Source organism: Helicoverpa zea, chromosome 3, assembly GCF_022581195.2.
Source record: "Helicoverpa zea isolate HzStark_Cry1AcR chromosome 3, ilHelZeax1.1, whole genome shotgun sequence".
Taxonomy (NCBI): Eukaryota; Metazoa; Arthropoda; class Insecta; order Lepidoptera; family Noctuidae; genus Helicoverpa; species Helicoverpa zea.
Window position 1 is genome coordinate 11,830,406 of NC_061454.1, and position 18,130 is coordinate 11,848,535.

The 18,130-nt window shown below is 34.7% G+C and overlaps 2 protein-coding genes across 4 annotated transcripts in view; one reads left to right on the top strand and one right to left on the bottom strand.

The window, feature by feature from the left end:
- Nucleotides 1–18,130, bottom strand: part of LOC124646375 (calcium/calmodulin-dependent 3',5'-cyclic nucleotide phosphodiesterase 1) — a 184,097-nt gene that overhangs the window by 123,526 nt on the left and 42,441 nt on the right. The window lies entirely within an intron of this gene.
- LOC124629430 (maltase 2-like) lies at nucleotides 8,242–17,752 on the top strand. The gene is made up of 11 exons (XM_047162836.1): nucleotides 8,242–8,387; nucleotides 9,110–9,289; nucleotides 9,876–10,033; nucleotides 10,360–10,485; nucleotides 12,914–13,170; nucleotides 14,005–14,203; nucleotides 15,036–15,143; nucleotides 15,447–15,597; nucleotides 16,163–16,358; nucleotides 16,615–16,752; nucleotides 17,599–17,752. The coding sequence occupies exons 1-11, from the start codon at nucleotides 8,351–8,353 to the stop codon at nucleotides 17,666–17,668; spliced, it is 1,620 nt and encodes a 539-aa protein (XP_047018792.1). The 5' UTR covers nucleotides 8,242–8,350; the 3' UTR covers nucleotides 17,669–17,752.

Here is an 18,130-nt window from a genome sequence, read left to right on the forward strand (position 1 = left end):
ATTTTTATTTGGGGACGTTCACCACCGCTCTCGGGAGCATTATGTAAGGCTTGCGACGTCAAACATCTACGTCAGGAAGACGGGAGTGCACTTAGCGACTTGGTATCTTGTTTCTGTTAATAGCTCCACTGACTTGCTTAGCGTTTGTGATTACGCGGCCATTTTGTTTTAATTTTGAATTTAGAATGCCTCTTGTGTTGGCGGTTTTTAAGCGACAAAGTTAGGTTAAGTCAGTGGTTCTTTTTGAAGTATTTTGAGAAGGGTTGTCTCATTTTTTGCGGATGTTTTGTATCTGTTTCTGTACCTATACAAATAATTTAAAAAACTGAAAAGTCTGATTGTTGTTTAGAAAATTCAGTGCTCCATTAACGAGTCCGTCCATTTATCGAGGGGGCTATACGCTATTTTTTATCGGGGTGTGTGGGGAAGTCTCTACGGTACGACGCGGATGAAACCGCGGGAAAACGGCTAATCTTAAAATAAGGTCTATAAGGAGTAGGTATACATTTATCCTATAAAAAGCTAAACTGTAAAAGTGTTTTTGTGTCACTGTATTTTTCAATTACGTACTAGTGTGAGGGTTGAAACAAAAGGCGTCAGTAAGCGTCCTACTAATGAGGGCTTGGCAATCCGTAAACACCCCTTGGAAAGCCCCCACGAGGGAACTATTACTCTGGTTTGTGAGAAAAAATATGGCGCCGTCAATTGTTTAGCTATTTATAGGATTCTATTATATTTATGAAACGTAAAATCGTGTGTACAAAGGAAGTGAAAGTGAGGGACGACTGGAAAGTACCAAAGAACCCTTTGCTTTGCAAATTGCTTCAAGACTTATTTTCACGACTTTTTCTCTTTTAGAAGCTTCATTGGATAAAACCAATCCAAGGTTTCTTCATTTGCGCTTATGTCGACAAAAAAAAAATATTTAGAAAAAGGTTTTTTCATTTACCTAGTAGATAGTTTTTATATAGAATCAAAATGAGACGATAACTAGTCCAAGCTTGACCTGACCAGGGCTATCAAAATTAAATAAGATTTCAACGTTTGATATCTAATGAGACTAATAGCTACACTTAGTAGAATTCCAGCTACTTATACTTTAGTTAAAGGCCATGGTATTATTGTTGAACTTTAAGAATTTATCAAAATAAAATAAACTTTTTCTAAAAACTTTGAGCGTATTTTTAGGACTCACAAAGCGCATTACACAGCTGATTCTGTTTGTTCAAAGACCTGTGAAGATCAAAAATACAAAAGGGTCTGCAAACTCAAACAATATATTATTTTATGCTAACACTAGCTATGTTTCTTAGGTTTGTCTGCAAACGCGTCACATTATCCGTCATATCTATGACGGATTCCCAAAGAAATCCTTTGCTAAGGATGACTTAAGTAACCATTAAATGTCTCTGAGTGCGGGGGTAAGTATTTTACTTTTAGGTCATCATTCGAGGGTCACAGTGTGATGTTACCAAGCAAGAATTATAAAAGAAAGTATAATTTATATTCGACAAGTAGATAAAGATTTGTATGTACGTACAAACACACAAACTTTTTAGCTTTATATGTCTGAGGTGATCTTCACACTGCCCCGCATCACGCTGCATCTTGCGTGTCGACGCACCTACGCGCGTTCCTGCGGGAGTGCAGATCTGCATCATCGTGCGGGTTTTTCACGCACTCACGCGCGTAGGTGCGTTTTGTAAATTCACGCACAGCGAGTTCCATTTTCAAATATACACGTCACGCCCATTCAAAATCACGCGCGGCATTGCGGGATTCAGTGTGCCATACCTTGCGTCTCGCCCCGCACCTACGCGCGGGGGTGCGTGTTTCTCCGCATGTATGTGCGTGATCCGCATGAACGCGCGTGGATGCATTTTCAGTGTGTTGGACTATGCGTGTTTTCCATACAAACGGAGATATTTCCATACAACGGAAAAAAACGCATCCACGCACTACGCTGCATCATGCGGGGCAGTGTGATAATCGCCTTACCACTATCGATGGCCGATGGGGAGTTTTCTTTGTGAAATCGCCAGCAAATTTACCCCGAGGGGTAAAAAAAGGAATTCTTCTGAATCGCACAAAAGGGGAAGATAAATTAAATTTTTATACGCAGAACTGCCAAAAATTTCCTTGTTCCGTGGCGAGAATCTCACGTGCCTTGGGACACGAATTGGTTAAAAAGGGAAATATTTTTGCCCGAAAAACGTTGTCTCTTATTGGTTGGTAGAAATAATGGTTATTGGTTAATTTCGATTTTCTTTTTGATGTTTTTGTCACGTAACTGCAGAATTTCATTGAATTAATATTACCTATGTTTTTTCAAATGCGGTCTCGTTATAAATTATTAAACATTGCTAAATGGTTTTAATATCGTGATATGTATACACACATATTTTGGGTTCTTCTCCAACTTTCTGATCAACCACTGTACATTATACACGTCAGAAAATATAACTTATAAAAAATGCATAGCCAGTTATAAAAAAAAAAAAATACCCACGCAACACATGACGTCATTGTCAACACTCGTTACAACAGACAAATAATCTTCAAATCAAATGCTGAAGCCACATGGACAAACATCATTACACTCAGCGAGTTGACGGGCCATTAGTTTCCTTCCACTTGTGTATAAACATATATATGTCGCAGGGATATGATAAAAACGGGGATATGATCAATTCCCTAAGGGATTTGATCAAATCACGGAGGATGTTAAAATAACAACATGATTTTATCTTTTCTCCAAACAAATCTAGTGAATTGAACAAATCCCTAAATTGGTTCAGTGAAATGACAAAAAAAATGTCAGTTCTTGTTTGGGTCGCGCTTGCAAACACTAGGCAAGCCGTAGGTGTCATAGATGTGCCTGTAAGAAAAATAATGTTTTATGTTATTCACGATGCCACAAATCAGCTGCATGTTTTAATAAGTGATTATTACAAATAGGCATATCATACGCAACTAAAATATTTTTTAAAGAAATTTTTGTTGATTCTTTCAAAAATTAAAATATTGTTCTGAGTAATGGTGATTTTTTATATCAATATTTCCTTGTATTGCACACACCTGATTATCATAATTATGTAGGTATATCTTACCAAATAAACCTTTAAAATATCAAAGCAAAATTATTTTTGTCATTTCACTGAACCAATCTAGTGATTTGTTCAATTCACTAGATTTGTTTAGGGAAAAGATAAAATCGTGTTGTTATTTTAACATCCTCCGTGATTTGATCAAATCCCTTAGGGAATTGATCAAATCCCCGTTTTTATCATATCCCTGCGACATATACAAGTGTACATTGAAGATTTCAGTCCATTTCGTGGGAGTTCAAGGATTTAATACTATTTTGCAATGTGTTTATGATAGGCTCTTGAGTTGTGGATAGCTTCTCTTCGAATTCAAGCTATGCTCGTCATATACTTCATGATAAATACTTATAAATTAATATATACATTGGTGATGTGTATAAGCAAAATCCATGCAGTAGTTAATGGCCGACAGACATATGCGGCAAATGACTTTGTTTATCAACTAGGTAGTGATTGATTCAGAAATTAAAATAGGTAAGAATAAAAACGATAAAAATAAATTATTCCTACTATATCAGTGTGATTGATAAACCTTTTATTAGATTCCAATCAATACAGAGCACCGAAGACAGAAATAATTATTTTCTTCTCGTTAACCCTTCAATGGCCAACGCAAGTTTGTCAGACGTAATCTTAGCAAGACGTAGGTTTAACAGAAAGGAGAAATGAACGTCGTGTGAAACGACCACGTGTTTGCAAGGTTATTGCGTCTTCAAGATTTCTAAGTACATGTAGCATTCATATGTATCTAAAATGTAAATTAGTTAATCCTTTCTTAATATCTTATTTTCCCAATCTACCATTAGGTACATTGACAAGGGTCCTTATTAAGCATAACTATATAAAACAGTTAAATAAATAATATACAAATAATACGGGGATCAATAATAACTGCGGTTGAAAAATACCTGTAAAAACTATTGTGAATTTCAGCAGCAGAAACGAAAAGACAATGTTTTGTACAATTTATTTGGAAATAAATACAGAATATCTAAGCTTGTTCAAAAAATATAAATAGACACAGATCAAAAGAATACCGTTCAGAACCACAAAGTGTAGTTTATAGATGTTATCAATCCTGGTATTATTAAATTTCAAAGATATAAAGTTTCATGAGGCGGACGAAAATTCTCAAAGAATTCCAAAGTTGCAATATTGAAGACGTAAAGCTTTCTATATTGTGACGAAAATGCAATATGGGTGCTTGATACAATGTTACCACTACGATTTTAAACTTTGTTGGGACTGAAACTTTTGAAGAATTGTTTGTATTTATAATTGTTGCATAGAATATAAAAGAATACTATGTAGTTACTATTAAATATTTTTTCCCATCGAATGAGTTAAGGAGTTTTTTCATGAAAACTTTCTGAATGAAAACAAAATCTCACGTTTCTAATTGTTTCATGAAAAAGTACCTATATCTCTAAAGATTTTTTATATACGACAAACATATTCTTTAGATACATGTTATTGGAGAGTGAAAAATCGTCCCGTATTCGAACTTATCACTAATAGTCGCAGCTTACTACACATTCGCAGTAAATAAATGTAAGTAATTCAAAAGAAAACGTTTCAAAGGATCCTATGAAATATTAAAACCGTGGGTCGCGTAAACTCAATCCGCGAAGAAAGATCAGAAAGGTGACCTCATAAAATATTAATAGAGCCTGCAGGCAACAGGATTTATAGACTAGCGTGAGTTTGGGTACTAACAAATCTGTCTTTAGTTTACTTTAAATGTTTCCTTTTTGTAAGAAATAAAGTATAGGTACCTGGGTACTAAATACTGTGACGTTTTCTTTGCTACGACACTTACCTATAGGACATTACAAAAGTTGATTATATCTGCGTGGCGGTTATGGTATTTGAAACTGACATTCAAAAAATCAAGATGGAGAAAATACATTATCAGATACGTTATCAGATTAATTTTCTGCTTAAAATTAAGATTACAATTTTATATGTAATACACCGCTATTTTTAATTAGTACACAAAAAAATGGGGCTCTATCTGTACCCGTTACTGATCATATTTGTGTAATCAAAACTAAAAAAAACGAAATCCCAAAATTGTCCAGGAAAATTTGTCTTATTTGGTAAATTCATAATTGAATCAAGGGGGCAAGTTCGAGCGAGAGCACGCGAATGCGAGAGCGACAGAATGATTAGTGAATACTACTATGAATGACTTGGAATTACCTGTACAATGTTTCCATGAATTGAGTGACATTTTTGGATATAACTTATCGCTAATAACTTTGCTGATTATGAATATTAGTTTTTGAAACTTAGCATATGTAGATATTACTAAGAACTTTTTAAATAAGCCCTTTAAGTACTTGCACTAATTAAAAAATAGTGGTGTATATTAAGTACTAAACTCAACGCTTTAATTATTTTCGGCCCTGAATTAACTCTCAACTCCCTTGTCGCTTGGGATCCCACGTCCTTGAAATAAGACACAGCCTTATCAACTAAGTGAATAATCTAGTCTAAGTATTAATAAATAACTTTCAAGCCTCCATGAATTTATAATCGGGTAAAATTCACAAAATGTAAATTTTAGGATTAACCCATCTAAACTAAATAGAATTTACAATTTCGCTTGACCTAGTTTTTAACCGTCCAAATAACAACTGATTTTATTGTTGACCTAAATAGTTTAAAAAATTACGATTCATACAAAAACACTCGTCCATATTATGTTCCCTCTTTTCATTTATACAAAGATATTCAGAATCAAAGTTTACTTACGAAGACGTTTACCAGATTTGGCTGCTTACCTGAAAAGAGACGAATATTGAATGTTAATATCATAAAAGTAAAAATACAACACAAAATCAGATATTATTCCGAATCAAAATAATCCAGGCATTATCGTTGAGTTTCATAGTTATCATATCAAATATCAGATAGAATTATAGTGGTGAATTTAATTTTGGTATGATTATAGCACTATGTGCCAAGACACCTATGTGCCTGCAGTGGGACTGCAAAACTAAACTTTATGGCGACTCATATGTAACTGCAGAACACAGATACGTGCAAAGGCTCATGAAACAATGGCATGTTTAAAAAAATATTCCCATAGAATCTTAAATCACAATCAATTCATAAGAATATTACTCACGTTAAGTTACAACATAATATAATATAATCAATGGAAGATGCAACAAACACCATCGCTCTCATGAACGAAGACACCACGGGTTATAAAACAGGATGCAGAACATCAAAATTCTCTGAGATCATAAAACAAACCGCGTTTTGTTTTAGAAACTCCCTTGCATGACAATGGTCATTCTAATACAAATAACAGCTTATTTTCAAACAGCAATCGTGTATTTTAAGATATAAAGGCCATGGTTCTACTGACGGCTCAGTACTGCCCGTCAAAAATTGAAAAGACCTCTAATACACTTGAGTAAAGTTTGAGAATGATAGTTGTGATATTGATGAATTTTAAATCGTGGTTTTCGTAGTATTGAATATCTCAAATTAGAATTTGAACGCTCCGGGCGAAGACACGCTGTAAGTACAGTTACTTTCAACAAATGCTCCTGTAGCTTTAGAATCAAATATGAAGTTATTCTGCGAAGCGTCGAGTCATTCAAAGTTAGCACAGACATTTGAATTCAGTACTACAATGTAAATGCCTTTTGGTACGAATACAATTTTCCAGGGTACTTATTAAGTTTCACTATGTTACTCTGTGTCTAACCGCAACCCAGGCGCGTTTTCCGCCTGCCAGCCATTAATTAATTCTATTATCCGCGAACGTTGGTGCATTTTCTCGCATAGTGCCAGTATTTTAGATTCACTGTTACCTTTTGTTAAATATTTATTGAATTCTCGGAAAATAATGTGCATTTAAATATTGTTGAGGGCATGTTAAACAAATTAATTATTAACTATAACTGCTCACATTTGTCAAATAACTCCAAAGGTATCATAGTATAAACATCCTACAATGTGTTTTATTGTTATTACATACAGTGTTACCCAAAATAACGAAGAGCTCTGACACAATACAGTTTGACATTTGCTTCAATGGCTTCAGTCTAACTACATTGTAACTGATCAAGTTCTGCCATAATATTATTCTTGTTGAGTTTTTTGTTTAGCTTAATGAAACCTAAATATTGTGATAGGAAATCCAACAAGGTGGCTGTATTTATAAGCAAAGTTTTCCTTATTAGACTTGGCATATGAATTTCATTGACATCTACACTGTCAGTACTTATTGGCGTCTCGAATATTTCTTCTGAAATGATGTCTTAAATTTATTAAGAATCTTCATCTTGTTCATGTTAATTTTCATAAAAGTTTACCATGAAGTATTGGCTTGGTAAGTTTTCGGTTAATTTATTTTGAGTGTATTAAAATTTGTGTTTAACGTGATTACTTTCTGTCTTGAAAGTTTAAATTTCATTATATGTTGTGCTGTCTTCTTACTTTTTGATTTATCTTGTTGTTTATTTATGGTTATTTTTTAAGTAATGAGATAATTTTTATTGGCATTATCAAAATTCCGTATGATAACATTTACTATTAGTATTCTGTAGTTACATAAACTTTTAGAAGTACTTATTGCGAATCTACTAAACGTATCTTTAACACTTATTCGTTTTTAGTAAAAAAAATCACTTCCTACATTTTATGCTCATCATCCTCCGAGCCTTTTCCCAATCATGTTGGGGTCGGCTTCCAGTCTAACCGGATTCAGCTGAGTACCAGTGCTTTACAAGAAGCGACTGCCTATCTGACCTCCTCAACCCAGTTACCCGGGCAACCCGATACCCCTTGGTTAGACTGGTGTCAGACTTACTGGCTTCTGACTACCCGTAACGACTGCCAAGGATGTTCAATGACAGCCGGGACCTACAGTTTAACGTGCCATCCGTCACAGTCCATGGTGTCTAAGATATACTTAGAAAGTACATACAAACTTAGAAAAGTTGCATTGGTACTTGCCTGACCTGGGATCGAACCCGCGCCCTCATACTTGAGAGGTTGGTCCTTTACCCACTAGGCCACCACGACTTTTTATGCTAACCAGACTTATTATTTTTACCAAGTTCTTTTTCAACATCCCTATTAACAACGTATTTCCAGCGATGTGGCATATCCTAATCATCAGTATAGCAGTGGTGTCTGCACAGGGCAGATATGAGAATACCAACTTGAAGCAAGACTGGTGGGAGACTGCTGTGTTCTACCAGATCTATCCCAGATCCTTTATGGATAGCGACGGTGATGGCGTGGGGGATATTAATGGTGAGAATAATAAAAATGAAGGATATTAATAAGCTTCTTTAAAGGAAAGATATGATTATAAGAGCCAGACCAGTTAGATCATTTTGCTAATAACACAATTGATACAAAAACCATATAACTAGAATTTAAAGGGATTTCATTTTCGTAGGGTACTCTATTGTAATCCGCTAAAATCTAAATATGTCCTAATATCTATGACTAGGAGTCATTTAGTCTTAGCCTGTCACAGTATTTTTTTTACGAAAAAATACAAATGGACGATAGCTTCAGACCGTCTTTACTTATCGTTAACTCTACCCAAGTTCATTAATCTACCTGACACAGATTTTACAGCACGCATACCGTACCTGCTTAAAAAGAGGGTTTGCAAACTGTAATCTTTAGAAACCTTACACGAATAGTGAACAAAGACGTAGTTGACTTTAGACATGCCTCACTCTGAAACGCGGAGATGCGTCTGTAGCCAAGTATAACACTGCATTGTTAATGTACTGCACTGTGAGTTCTATAGTGCAGTACATTAACTCTATATATAAATAGAGGGATGCTCCTTGTAACATTAAAAATGCAAGCATTCACACCAGAGTGATGCGCGTATTACTAATACGCAATATATCAAAATTTATGTACACGACTTATCAGGAATTCAATCAAGGCCTTCATAAAATTCAGATTGGATTTCAGTGGAAAGCAATTATGAAAGTAAATGATTACAATTCCAGGAATAACATCAAGGCTAGAATATTTGAAGGAATTAGGCGTGGACGCAACATGGCTCTCGCCGATTTTCAAGTCTCCGATGCACGATTTTGGTTACGACGTCTCTGATTATTATTCTATCCAACCCGAATATGGATCAATGGAAGACTTCGAACAACTTCTAAGAAAAGCTGGGGAACTAAGTGAGTCAAATTATTCATAAAGTAATACATAAATCTATGCATAACCCACAAACGAATTATCGAAAATGTTCTTCACCGAAATTCGATAACACAGCGGATCGGTTATTTGAACTTTCTTAATAAGATTTCCCTTTAAAATTTATATTCTAAGGGCCTTCTTGTTTGTATAATTCGAACAATTTATTCTGGTGTTGTTTTTCCTCGTTGTAATTATTTCTGATTGGGTGCTTCGAGGAACTGGGAGAGGTAAACAATGGTAGTTTTGAAGAGGTTGATTCTTGTTCTGAATGGGTTCGCAAAGATGTAATCATTTTGAATTGTATAACTGATACCCCCTGAAATGAAGTGGGAATACAAAAGCATTATTGTTTAACGATGATGAGAATACGCTCACGATATTTGGGGCTGTATTTCATAATAGTTTAACATCTTCCTAATCATATTACGAGACACTGAATAAATCAATTACTATTCATGTAAATGTCTCATAGTTAAGCAATCAGTAACATTTGATATGGCTGTCTAATCATGAGTGTGTTTAATTAATTCTATTAAGTAATTTCTACCTGATTGGGCTTTGTTTCAGATATTAAGATAATTTTAGACTTCGTGCCGAACCACTCTAGTAATGAGAGTGACTGGTTCATTAAATCTTCGAACAAAGATGAGTACTATAGTGACTGGTATGTTTGGGAGAATGGACATCTGGATGATCGTGGTCAAAGAAGCCCACCCAATAACTGGGTAGGTTAATGTACTCCATATCCCTCTTCGGAAATTAGAAATATTACTAGGAGACGACGTCAGATAAATAGGATAGACATAAGTACAAGACCTACTACATTTGATGCAAATAAATAAATCTATTCTATATCTATTCTATTCTATTAGACTATACCGATCCAAAAAAATAGCCTAGAGATCGACCTAACATTAAAATATATATTTTATCCAAAATTTCGTCCAGCGTCATTCCTTTAAATCGTCGTTTTGGTTATAATTACATACATATGTACGAATTTATCTGTAATTTGCCGTGCCTGTTTAACTCTTTTATTTGTCTCTTTTAGGTCAGTGTATTCAGAAAATCCGCCTGGACGTACATGCCAACCCGCGATCAGTATTACCTACATCAATTCGGTACCAGCCAGCCTGACTTTAATTACAGAAACCCTGTCGTTGTTGAGGAGATGAAGGTATGTTGGCAATGACAGGTTTTTAATCTATTTTCTATGTAAAATGGGTTTTAATTTTACATGTATTTTATAACTTGCTACCGCCAGCGGTTTCAGTGGCATCTCGTCGGAAATGCTCCGCGCACTCGAAAAAAAAGTAAGTCTGTAGCCTTCATCGATAAATGTGTTATAAAGTAACAACAATGTTTTTAAATCGGTCCCGTAGTTTCCGAGATTATAGTCTGTTTTTTAATCTCGTAGACTAAATTGACACTTGCAAAATGTCAAACTTACAAATAATGTTGCCAGCTCTTTTGTGCAGTGTTCAACCTACGATACCGATTTGTTGAATCGTAACTTTTTATCGATAATAGACGAATTTATTTTTCATTCAAAGTTCTATATTTAAAATCCACGTACGCACACACGGCTGCACGACGTGCAAACTGCCAGGGAAATCTGACCACGCAACGCCATGCGTAATCCGACCATGTTTCAATGCCTTAAAATTAAACAAAAAAAAAAATAAACACCATCAGTGTTAAAACGGCAATATTAACCCTTTTCTCTTACGAAACGGCAAAACTTAAAAAATACGGCAACTATGGAACTTGACACCATACGAACTGATGGTTAAGGATATTCCTCTCATTATCTGAATCAGATTAACGCGAATGCCAGTAATTAAATTATGTCATTAAAAATATATGTTTTACATTATTAATGTTGTATTATTATGTTTCAAATAAGTACCTACACATTATTTCAGGATAACGTATTGTAAAAAACGACATTTTTAGTGTATATAAGTTAGTTGTATGTTGTATATATATTTATTATTGAGATAAGATATTGTAAAAAGTTATTTGTAAATAAATCTCCCATTATTTCCATAAAAAAAACGTTACTTGATTTTATTAACGGTAAGTTTCGGTTGTGCCACATCACTATTTAAAAATTGCAATGAACTGACCACACTCGTAATGTCAGTTTAGTCTACGAGATTAAAAAAAAAACCGGCCAAGTGCGAGTCGGACTCGTGCACGAAGGGTTCCGTAAATTACAGTTAAATCAACCTATCTCAAAAACTATAAGAGATACTTTGATCAAACCAAAAATCATTGAAAGAGTTAATTAGCATGCATCACCTCTATTTTTTTTAGAATTTTATATCCCGTAGTTATAAAAATAGAGGGGGGGGGACATACTTTTTACGACTTTGAGAGCTGATATCTCAAAAACCGTTCACTTTAAGAAAAATGTTTTTTAGAAAACTTTATATCATTTTAAAAGACCTTTCCATTGATACCCCACACGGGTATGTACATCGAAAAAAAAAATTTCATCCCTCAGTTACATGTATGGGGGGCCCCACCCCCAATTCTTTTTTTTACTATTTAGTGTCATATTTTTGTAGCGGTTCATACAACACATATTCCCATCAAATTTCATCACTGTAGTACTTATAGTTTCCGAGTAAATCGGCTGTGACAGACGGACAGACGGACAGACGGACAGACGGACATGACGAAACTATAAGGGTTCCGTTTTTGCCATTTTGGCTACGGAACCCTAAAAACAGATTATGAGTGCAGATGTATTATTTATTTTTATCTATTGGTGGATTAACTGAAATAAGAGATTCTTTGACTATCGCTCACGTTCAAGATCCCATATAAGTTTCTATCTTATTTATCTATCGATAGCTATCGAAATAATGGTGCACGACAACAATCTTATCATGCAGAAAAGAGTGTAGGTACTTGTGTGTGGTAAAAATCTAAACGAAATTATTTATCTGCACACCTGGCGTTTCTGGCTCAAAGTCCATATTGTTATTTGCAAAATGGAAAATCCCCATCATTTTATCTCTAACATTGGAATAAAGAATAAATTAAACATGAACAATTCTGAAAAGTTTGGTTACTGTCTGAACTTGTTTTCCAAATACACAAGGTAACGTTATAAACAAATAGTTACTACAGACGCTATCTAAATAAAGATTCACATTTGTAAATAACGTTATTCGGTGACTCCGCAACTTGTAATGAAGATAAATGTATCTGCGGTCCACGGCTTTCAGTACGTTACTTAAATATTTGAACGCTTTTTATACTGAGAAAATTATGTTTGATTTTGATGAATATAAATAATCATGTTGGTAAGTGAAGGATTGGATGTATCCTTTGACAATTTGTTGAAATATTTCGAAGGTTTTTTTGGCTATATTCATTGGATCATTCCATTTGGTGATATCTTAAATTTTACTCGTAGATTTACTAGGGCCTAACTTCGCATTTTACCCAAATACCAAGATGAATTGTTTTCTTTCATGGTGTTAGGGAATTTCCAGAATTATTTGACTATCCCGAGAGGAATAAGAGTAACGAAACCCTTGGATTTTTTCCATCCCATGACTTATTGAAATAATAAAACTTTATATTTTCAGAACGTCATAAAATTCTGGCTAGAAAAGGGAGTGGCTGGTATGAGAATCAATTCCATAAACCACCTTTTCGAAGTTGATAAAGATGTGTTTGGTGGAAGGTATCCTAACGAACCCCTGACTGGTAAACCTGGGCTAGGTCCTGAAGACTACGGATATCTTGATCATGTTTATACTAAAGATCAGGACGAAACTTATGATATGGTGTCTCAGCTACGAGATGTATTTGACGCTATCAGCATCAGGGATAATGTGACGAGGTATGCTAATTATTTCAAACTATTTTAAATGATATAAGACGGATAGGCAGAAATAGGAGGATCTGCACATAAATTATTGAAGAAAAGCAGCCTATAAAATATTTTCTTTCAAGAAATGTACATAGATATGTGTACCAAATTCAAACATGAAAAGTTATAAAAATAGAAATTGCCAACGTCAAATTATTCTTTCTCCCTCGAGAAATTTGCCATCAAGATATCCAAATGAATATGACAGTAAGAATAATCACCGAAGAAAATTTTGAAGATCCTCATGAATATTAGAACGAAGAATTCACAAGATGTTTGAAATTTCAATTTGCGAAGAGATGGCACCCATGTTGAATCCCATTTCTTAAAAGAATGAAATATTGGTTGTAAAAAAATTGGTCAAAGAATGTAAAGTCTTAATATATTACTGAAACTATCAATTAAATCACTTTAAAATTCCTTACCCAAAAATACAAGAATCTTGTAAAAATGTTTCTGTTTGTTGTGTTTAACGAAAATTTATTGCCACACTACAAAATGTATGTACGCACATTGCGTGTTAACGTTGACGCACGTACGTCGATTAGGTGTGAAATGAAACAATATTACTGTTCGTACATACTAACTACTATAAATTATTATCTTTTTCATGTTGGTTCTCATATTCCTGCAAATATTCTGATATTTTGATAAACCAGAAAGACGACACTCAGAAAATCAGTGCCTATAAGACTTGAAGGTCTAATATAAGATTCAGTAATATCACTGACCACAACCACCCTAATAACGACAGCATTCAATATGAACAAGATTCATCCCACACACTTTTATATCCACTTTCAGGGTAATGATGACTGAAGCTAGTACGACCATCAAAAATGCAGTAAAGTATTACGGCGAAGGCATTCACCGTGGTGCTCATATACCATTCAATTTTGCTCTCATCGCTGACCTGGACAAAGATTCGGACGCTAGAGACATTAAGTTTGCGGTAGACAGATGGCTTACGTACAAGCCTTTGAAGAAACAGGCTAACTGGGTTGTGAGTAGAAAATGTATTTTTGAAAATAGGTGCTTGTTTTAGTTTGGATGTGTTGTGGGAATGGAGGATCTACTATATGACGAGTGCAAGATGAAGCAAGGCTGATAGATGAATGATGGAATTGAACAATTTGTAATTCTTGATAGACTTCAACGTATTTTAGACTAAGAGATAGCTTAATAAAAATATACCAATTTATTATAATCACAAGAATTCTATGAGTATAATTTAATTCATACATGAAATCACAATCCACCTAAAAATGTTCTTACAAATTGACACTTGTATTCATTTGTCGAACTTTATCAAAACGCCTCGGGCGTCCAATGGAGCCCTCTAATTTTGGCACGCATTTGCTCTACGGGGGAAGTGTTACAACGCCCAAAATTAATTACGCCATGTCAGCAAAATATACCACGGTTAACAAATAACCCATTTCCATATACGCAATTTGACAAATATCTAGCCTAAGGGTATTGTATATTATTTCTTTAGCAAACAGTATGGGTGTGTCTTTTATAAAAATGCCTTCCTTTCTACTCTTGGAACGTAATAACATAATTATAATGATTGATGCTGTTGCGAATCGAGTGCCTCGGGGATCGAGTTGTGTCAACTGATAATGTGTTTCTATAATGGGAAGGTCGCCGGTTGATATTCAAATACATTGTAATGTTGTTGTGTACCAAGATGATGAATGACTGAAATGAAATAGTAAATGTGTACTATTTTAAAAATGATACTAAATATATTTCTGACCTTTATTTGATTAATGCCTCTTTTAATATTGTAGGTGTTAATATTCGATGATTGCTACAAAATTGTGTTTCAGACTGGAAATCACGATAAGAGCAGAGTCGCGTCCCGTTTTAGACCAGAACTGGTTGATGCTTTCAATATGCTTGTCCTGTTACTCCCTGGGATTGCTATCACTTATATGGTAATTCAAGTTCCCTATCTCAAGGTCACTGACATTGAAATTCCCTTCACTAGCGTTCGTTATTAAATCAGCTGAAACTAATCTATGCAAATTGTCGTTACAAATTCATGACAGTCATTAGTAGTACCTGTTACAAATAGTCCTCCATGACCTTCGAACCCATTTAAGTACGTTACACCTTTATCAGCTACCTCTAAAGGTAACAAAACCATGACTTAAGTATAAAGGAGTATATTTTCTGCTTATCCCTTCTGAAAAGATAGATGCCACGTCACTAATGCAAATAACGCTTATATATTGAAGGGCGAAGAAATAGGAATGGTAAATGGATTCGTTCCGTGGAGCGAAACGAAGGACCCTCAAGCCTGCAATACGGACGACCCTGTTAATTTCATCGATGTGTCCCGCGACCCCGTCAGGACACCCTTCCAGTGGAGCAATGGAAAGAACGCAGGTAGCCCAACCTTTTGAATATTTCGCATTTCTACATGAATAATGTCGAGGTCAACTCACGACAGAAAAGGAAATGACCCTTTTAATTTTCTATCAAAGGCTTACTGATGTATATCAACACCCTAAAGGTCCATTCACTCAACTATTCCCGCCTTTGTTGATCTTTATAGACCCCAACATTCTGTTAAAGGCAAATTGTAAAACTGTCTAGACAATTTCAAAAGTTTTTCTTTGAAGTTGATGATGTAATAAAAATTCAATATTTAGTTTCGAAATCTTTCGGAGTTAAAAGGTTTTATGTTTGTTTTACCTTCTTAAATATCTTTTAAAGTTTTTGGGATTAGCAAAATTGAGAGTTGTTATTGCAGATATAAAAGCTACTTTACCTCGCAAATGATATACTTTATCCGATTTCAAATTCAAATGACGGAACCCTTCTGAATTAATGTTCTCAAAACCTTCTTCATAAAGTTTGTAGGTAAAAGTGTGTACAAAAAGATATTCATGATTCAAATCCTTCGCATGTTTGTATCTTAATGTTTCTGGTTAAATCATTTCTGTTTCAGGGTTCTCAAGTGCGGAGGTTACCTGGTTGCCTGTAGCTGAAGGGTATGAGCACCTGAATGTGGCTGCTCAGAGATCGGCAGTTCGTTCTCACTACCAAGTGTACCGAACTCTAACGAATTTGCGACTCCGACCGGCTTTTCGACTTGGACGATACGAGTCTTTGGCTCTCCATAGGGATGTTTTTGCTTTTAAAAGGTTTGATAATATGAACATAGAACTTTATATTACGTTACTTATCCAGGTTTATTCAATATGTCTTTGTCTAATTACAGCCTGTGTTAAGCCTCCTTCTAATAAGATAAAATATTTTTTATATTTAAATTAAATTTAACTAATGCAATGATTGTTGTTATAAGACCGTCCGTTCATGGAATATCTTTACTATTCTGATGTATTTGATATCTGTATTCTATTACAAGCTTTTATTAAATGGTAATTTGAAATATTTCAGGTGGTATAACGACGACACCTACGTGGTAGTGATGAATGTAGGCAGAGTCTACCACGTGGTCAATCTCACTGCTTTCGACCTGATCTTTGGCCAGCTGGAGGTTGAAGCCAGCAGTGTTTTGTCTTCCAGAACTTACAGGTTAGTTACTTTTACTATTTACCTATTCACCACAGGAAAAGAGACTCTTAGAACAGATTTTATAGTTGTCTGAAGTAATTGTTCCGCGTGGACAGAGTCGCGGCGCAATTCTTTTCTATACCACTAAGTGTTCCCCGCGACTTCACCTATATCCTTAGCAAACTACTGCCAGCATCCGGATAAGTAGCCAATGTTCTCAGACTTTTAGTTAGATTATCTGTGGATCAAATTTTGTTTAAATGCGGTTGACAAACTTAGGCATGTATCAGTAGGTGAGGATTACATGTATAGATAGCAAACTATTCAAAAGCAAACATCCAGTAGCAAAATTGGATTATTTGTTTGTTAAAGAAATCATTATAAGATCTCTCAAGCTAACCGTAAGTACTTTAATCCGCTTTCGACAAGAGAAACCTTATTAAAGACTAGACAACCGTTTTGTTTATGTTGTCATTGATGTAAAGCCGATTCTTATACTATTAACTTCCACCCGCGGTTTTGTCCCCGACAAATGACTTCGCATATCTGTATTGCCTTCCTCGTTAAATAAAATCTAATTTGACAAATAATTCTTAAAATTAGCTAATTCAAATAAATAAACAAACTCCTGGCCTTTATACAAAATAAGCAGTCATTCTTAGTAGATATAGTTTTCTTAATTATCTCTAGAGTTAAATGTCCTTAATCTCTAGCGAAACTTGTCATCACATTTTTAGTGTGCTAATGATGTGTGTTGTCATTTATCAAGCCTTTTCCTAACTATGTAGGGCTCGCATTTTCTTGCTTATCCAAGATGATAATTCATGTACCTGTGCTGTGCTAAAATTCCTCATCTTATATTTTCAGTGACAGTGTTCAAGCAAACTATTTGGATTTGGCGGCTGATGAAGCTCTCGTACTGCGAATGCAAGTTTGAAAAAGGGTGTGAAGATTAGTGTTAAATAGTTATGAGAAATTAAATGTACCTACCGGGTAGTAAATTATAATTAGTAACTGTTTTCATTTGAGTTTTATTTGATTAAATTACGAGTAATGTCCTTAACTTCCATTTAATTTTAAGTTATTCTTAGTGTTGCTGCTGAAATAGGGATGATGGATGGTCTAATCCACAGATGTATGCGTAGAAAGGTAAGGCGCCTTTATGTATTTTACCTACTTACTTCAAAGAAGAACAAAGTTTAAAACCCATTGTTTTTAGGCTTTGAACTCATATTAGACTAGTGGCTTTGCATTAAAGCTGGTAAAAAAATTAAATGATCAAGGAAAAAAATATTTGGTAGCTATAAGGAAACTTGGGAAAAAATATACCTATCTACAAAAATGATTTCTTCTGAACTATCATAGTAACAGACACTTTCAGACCATGATCTTGCGATTA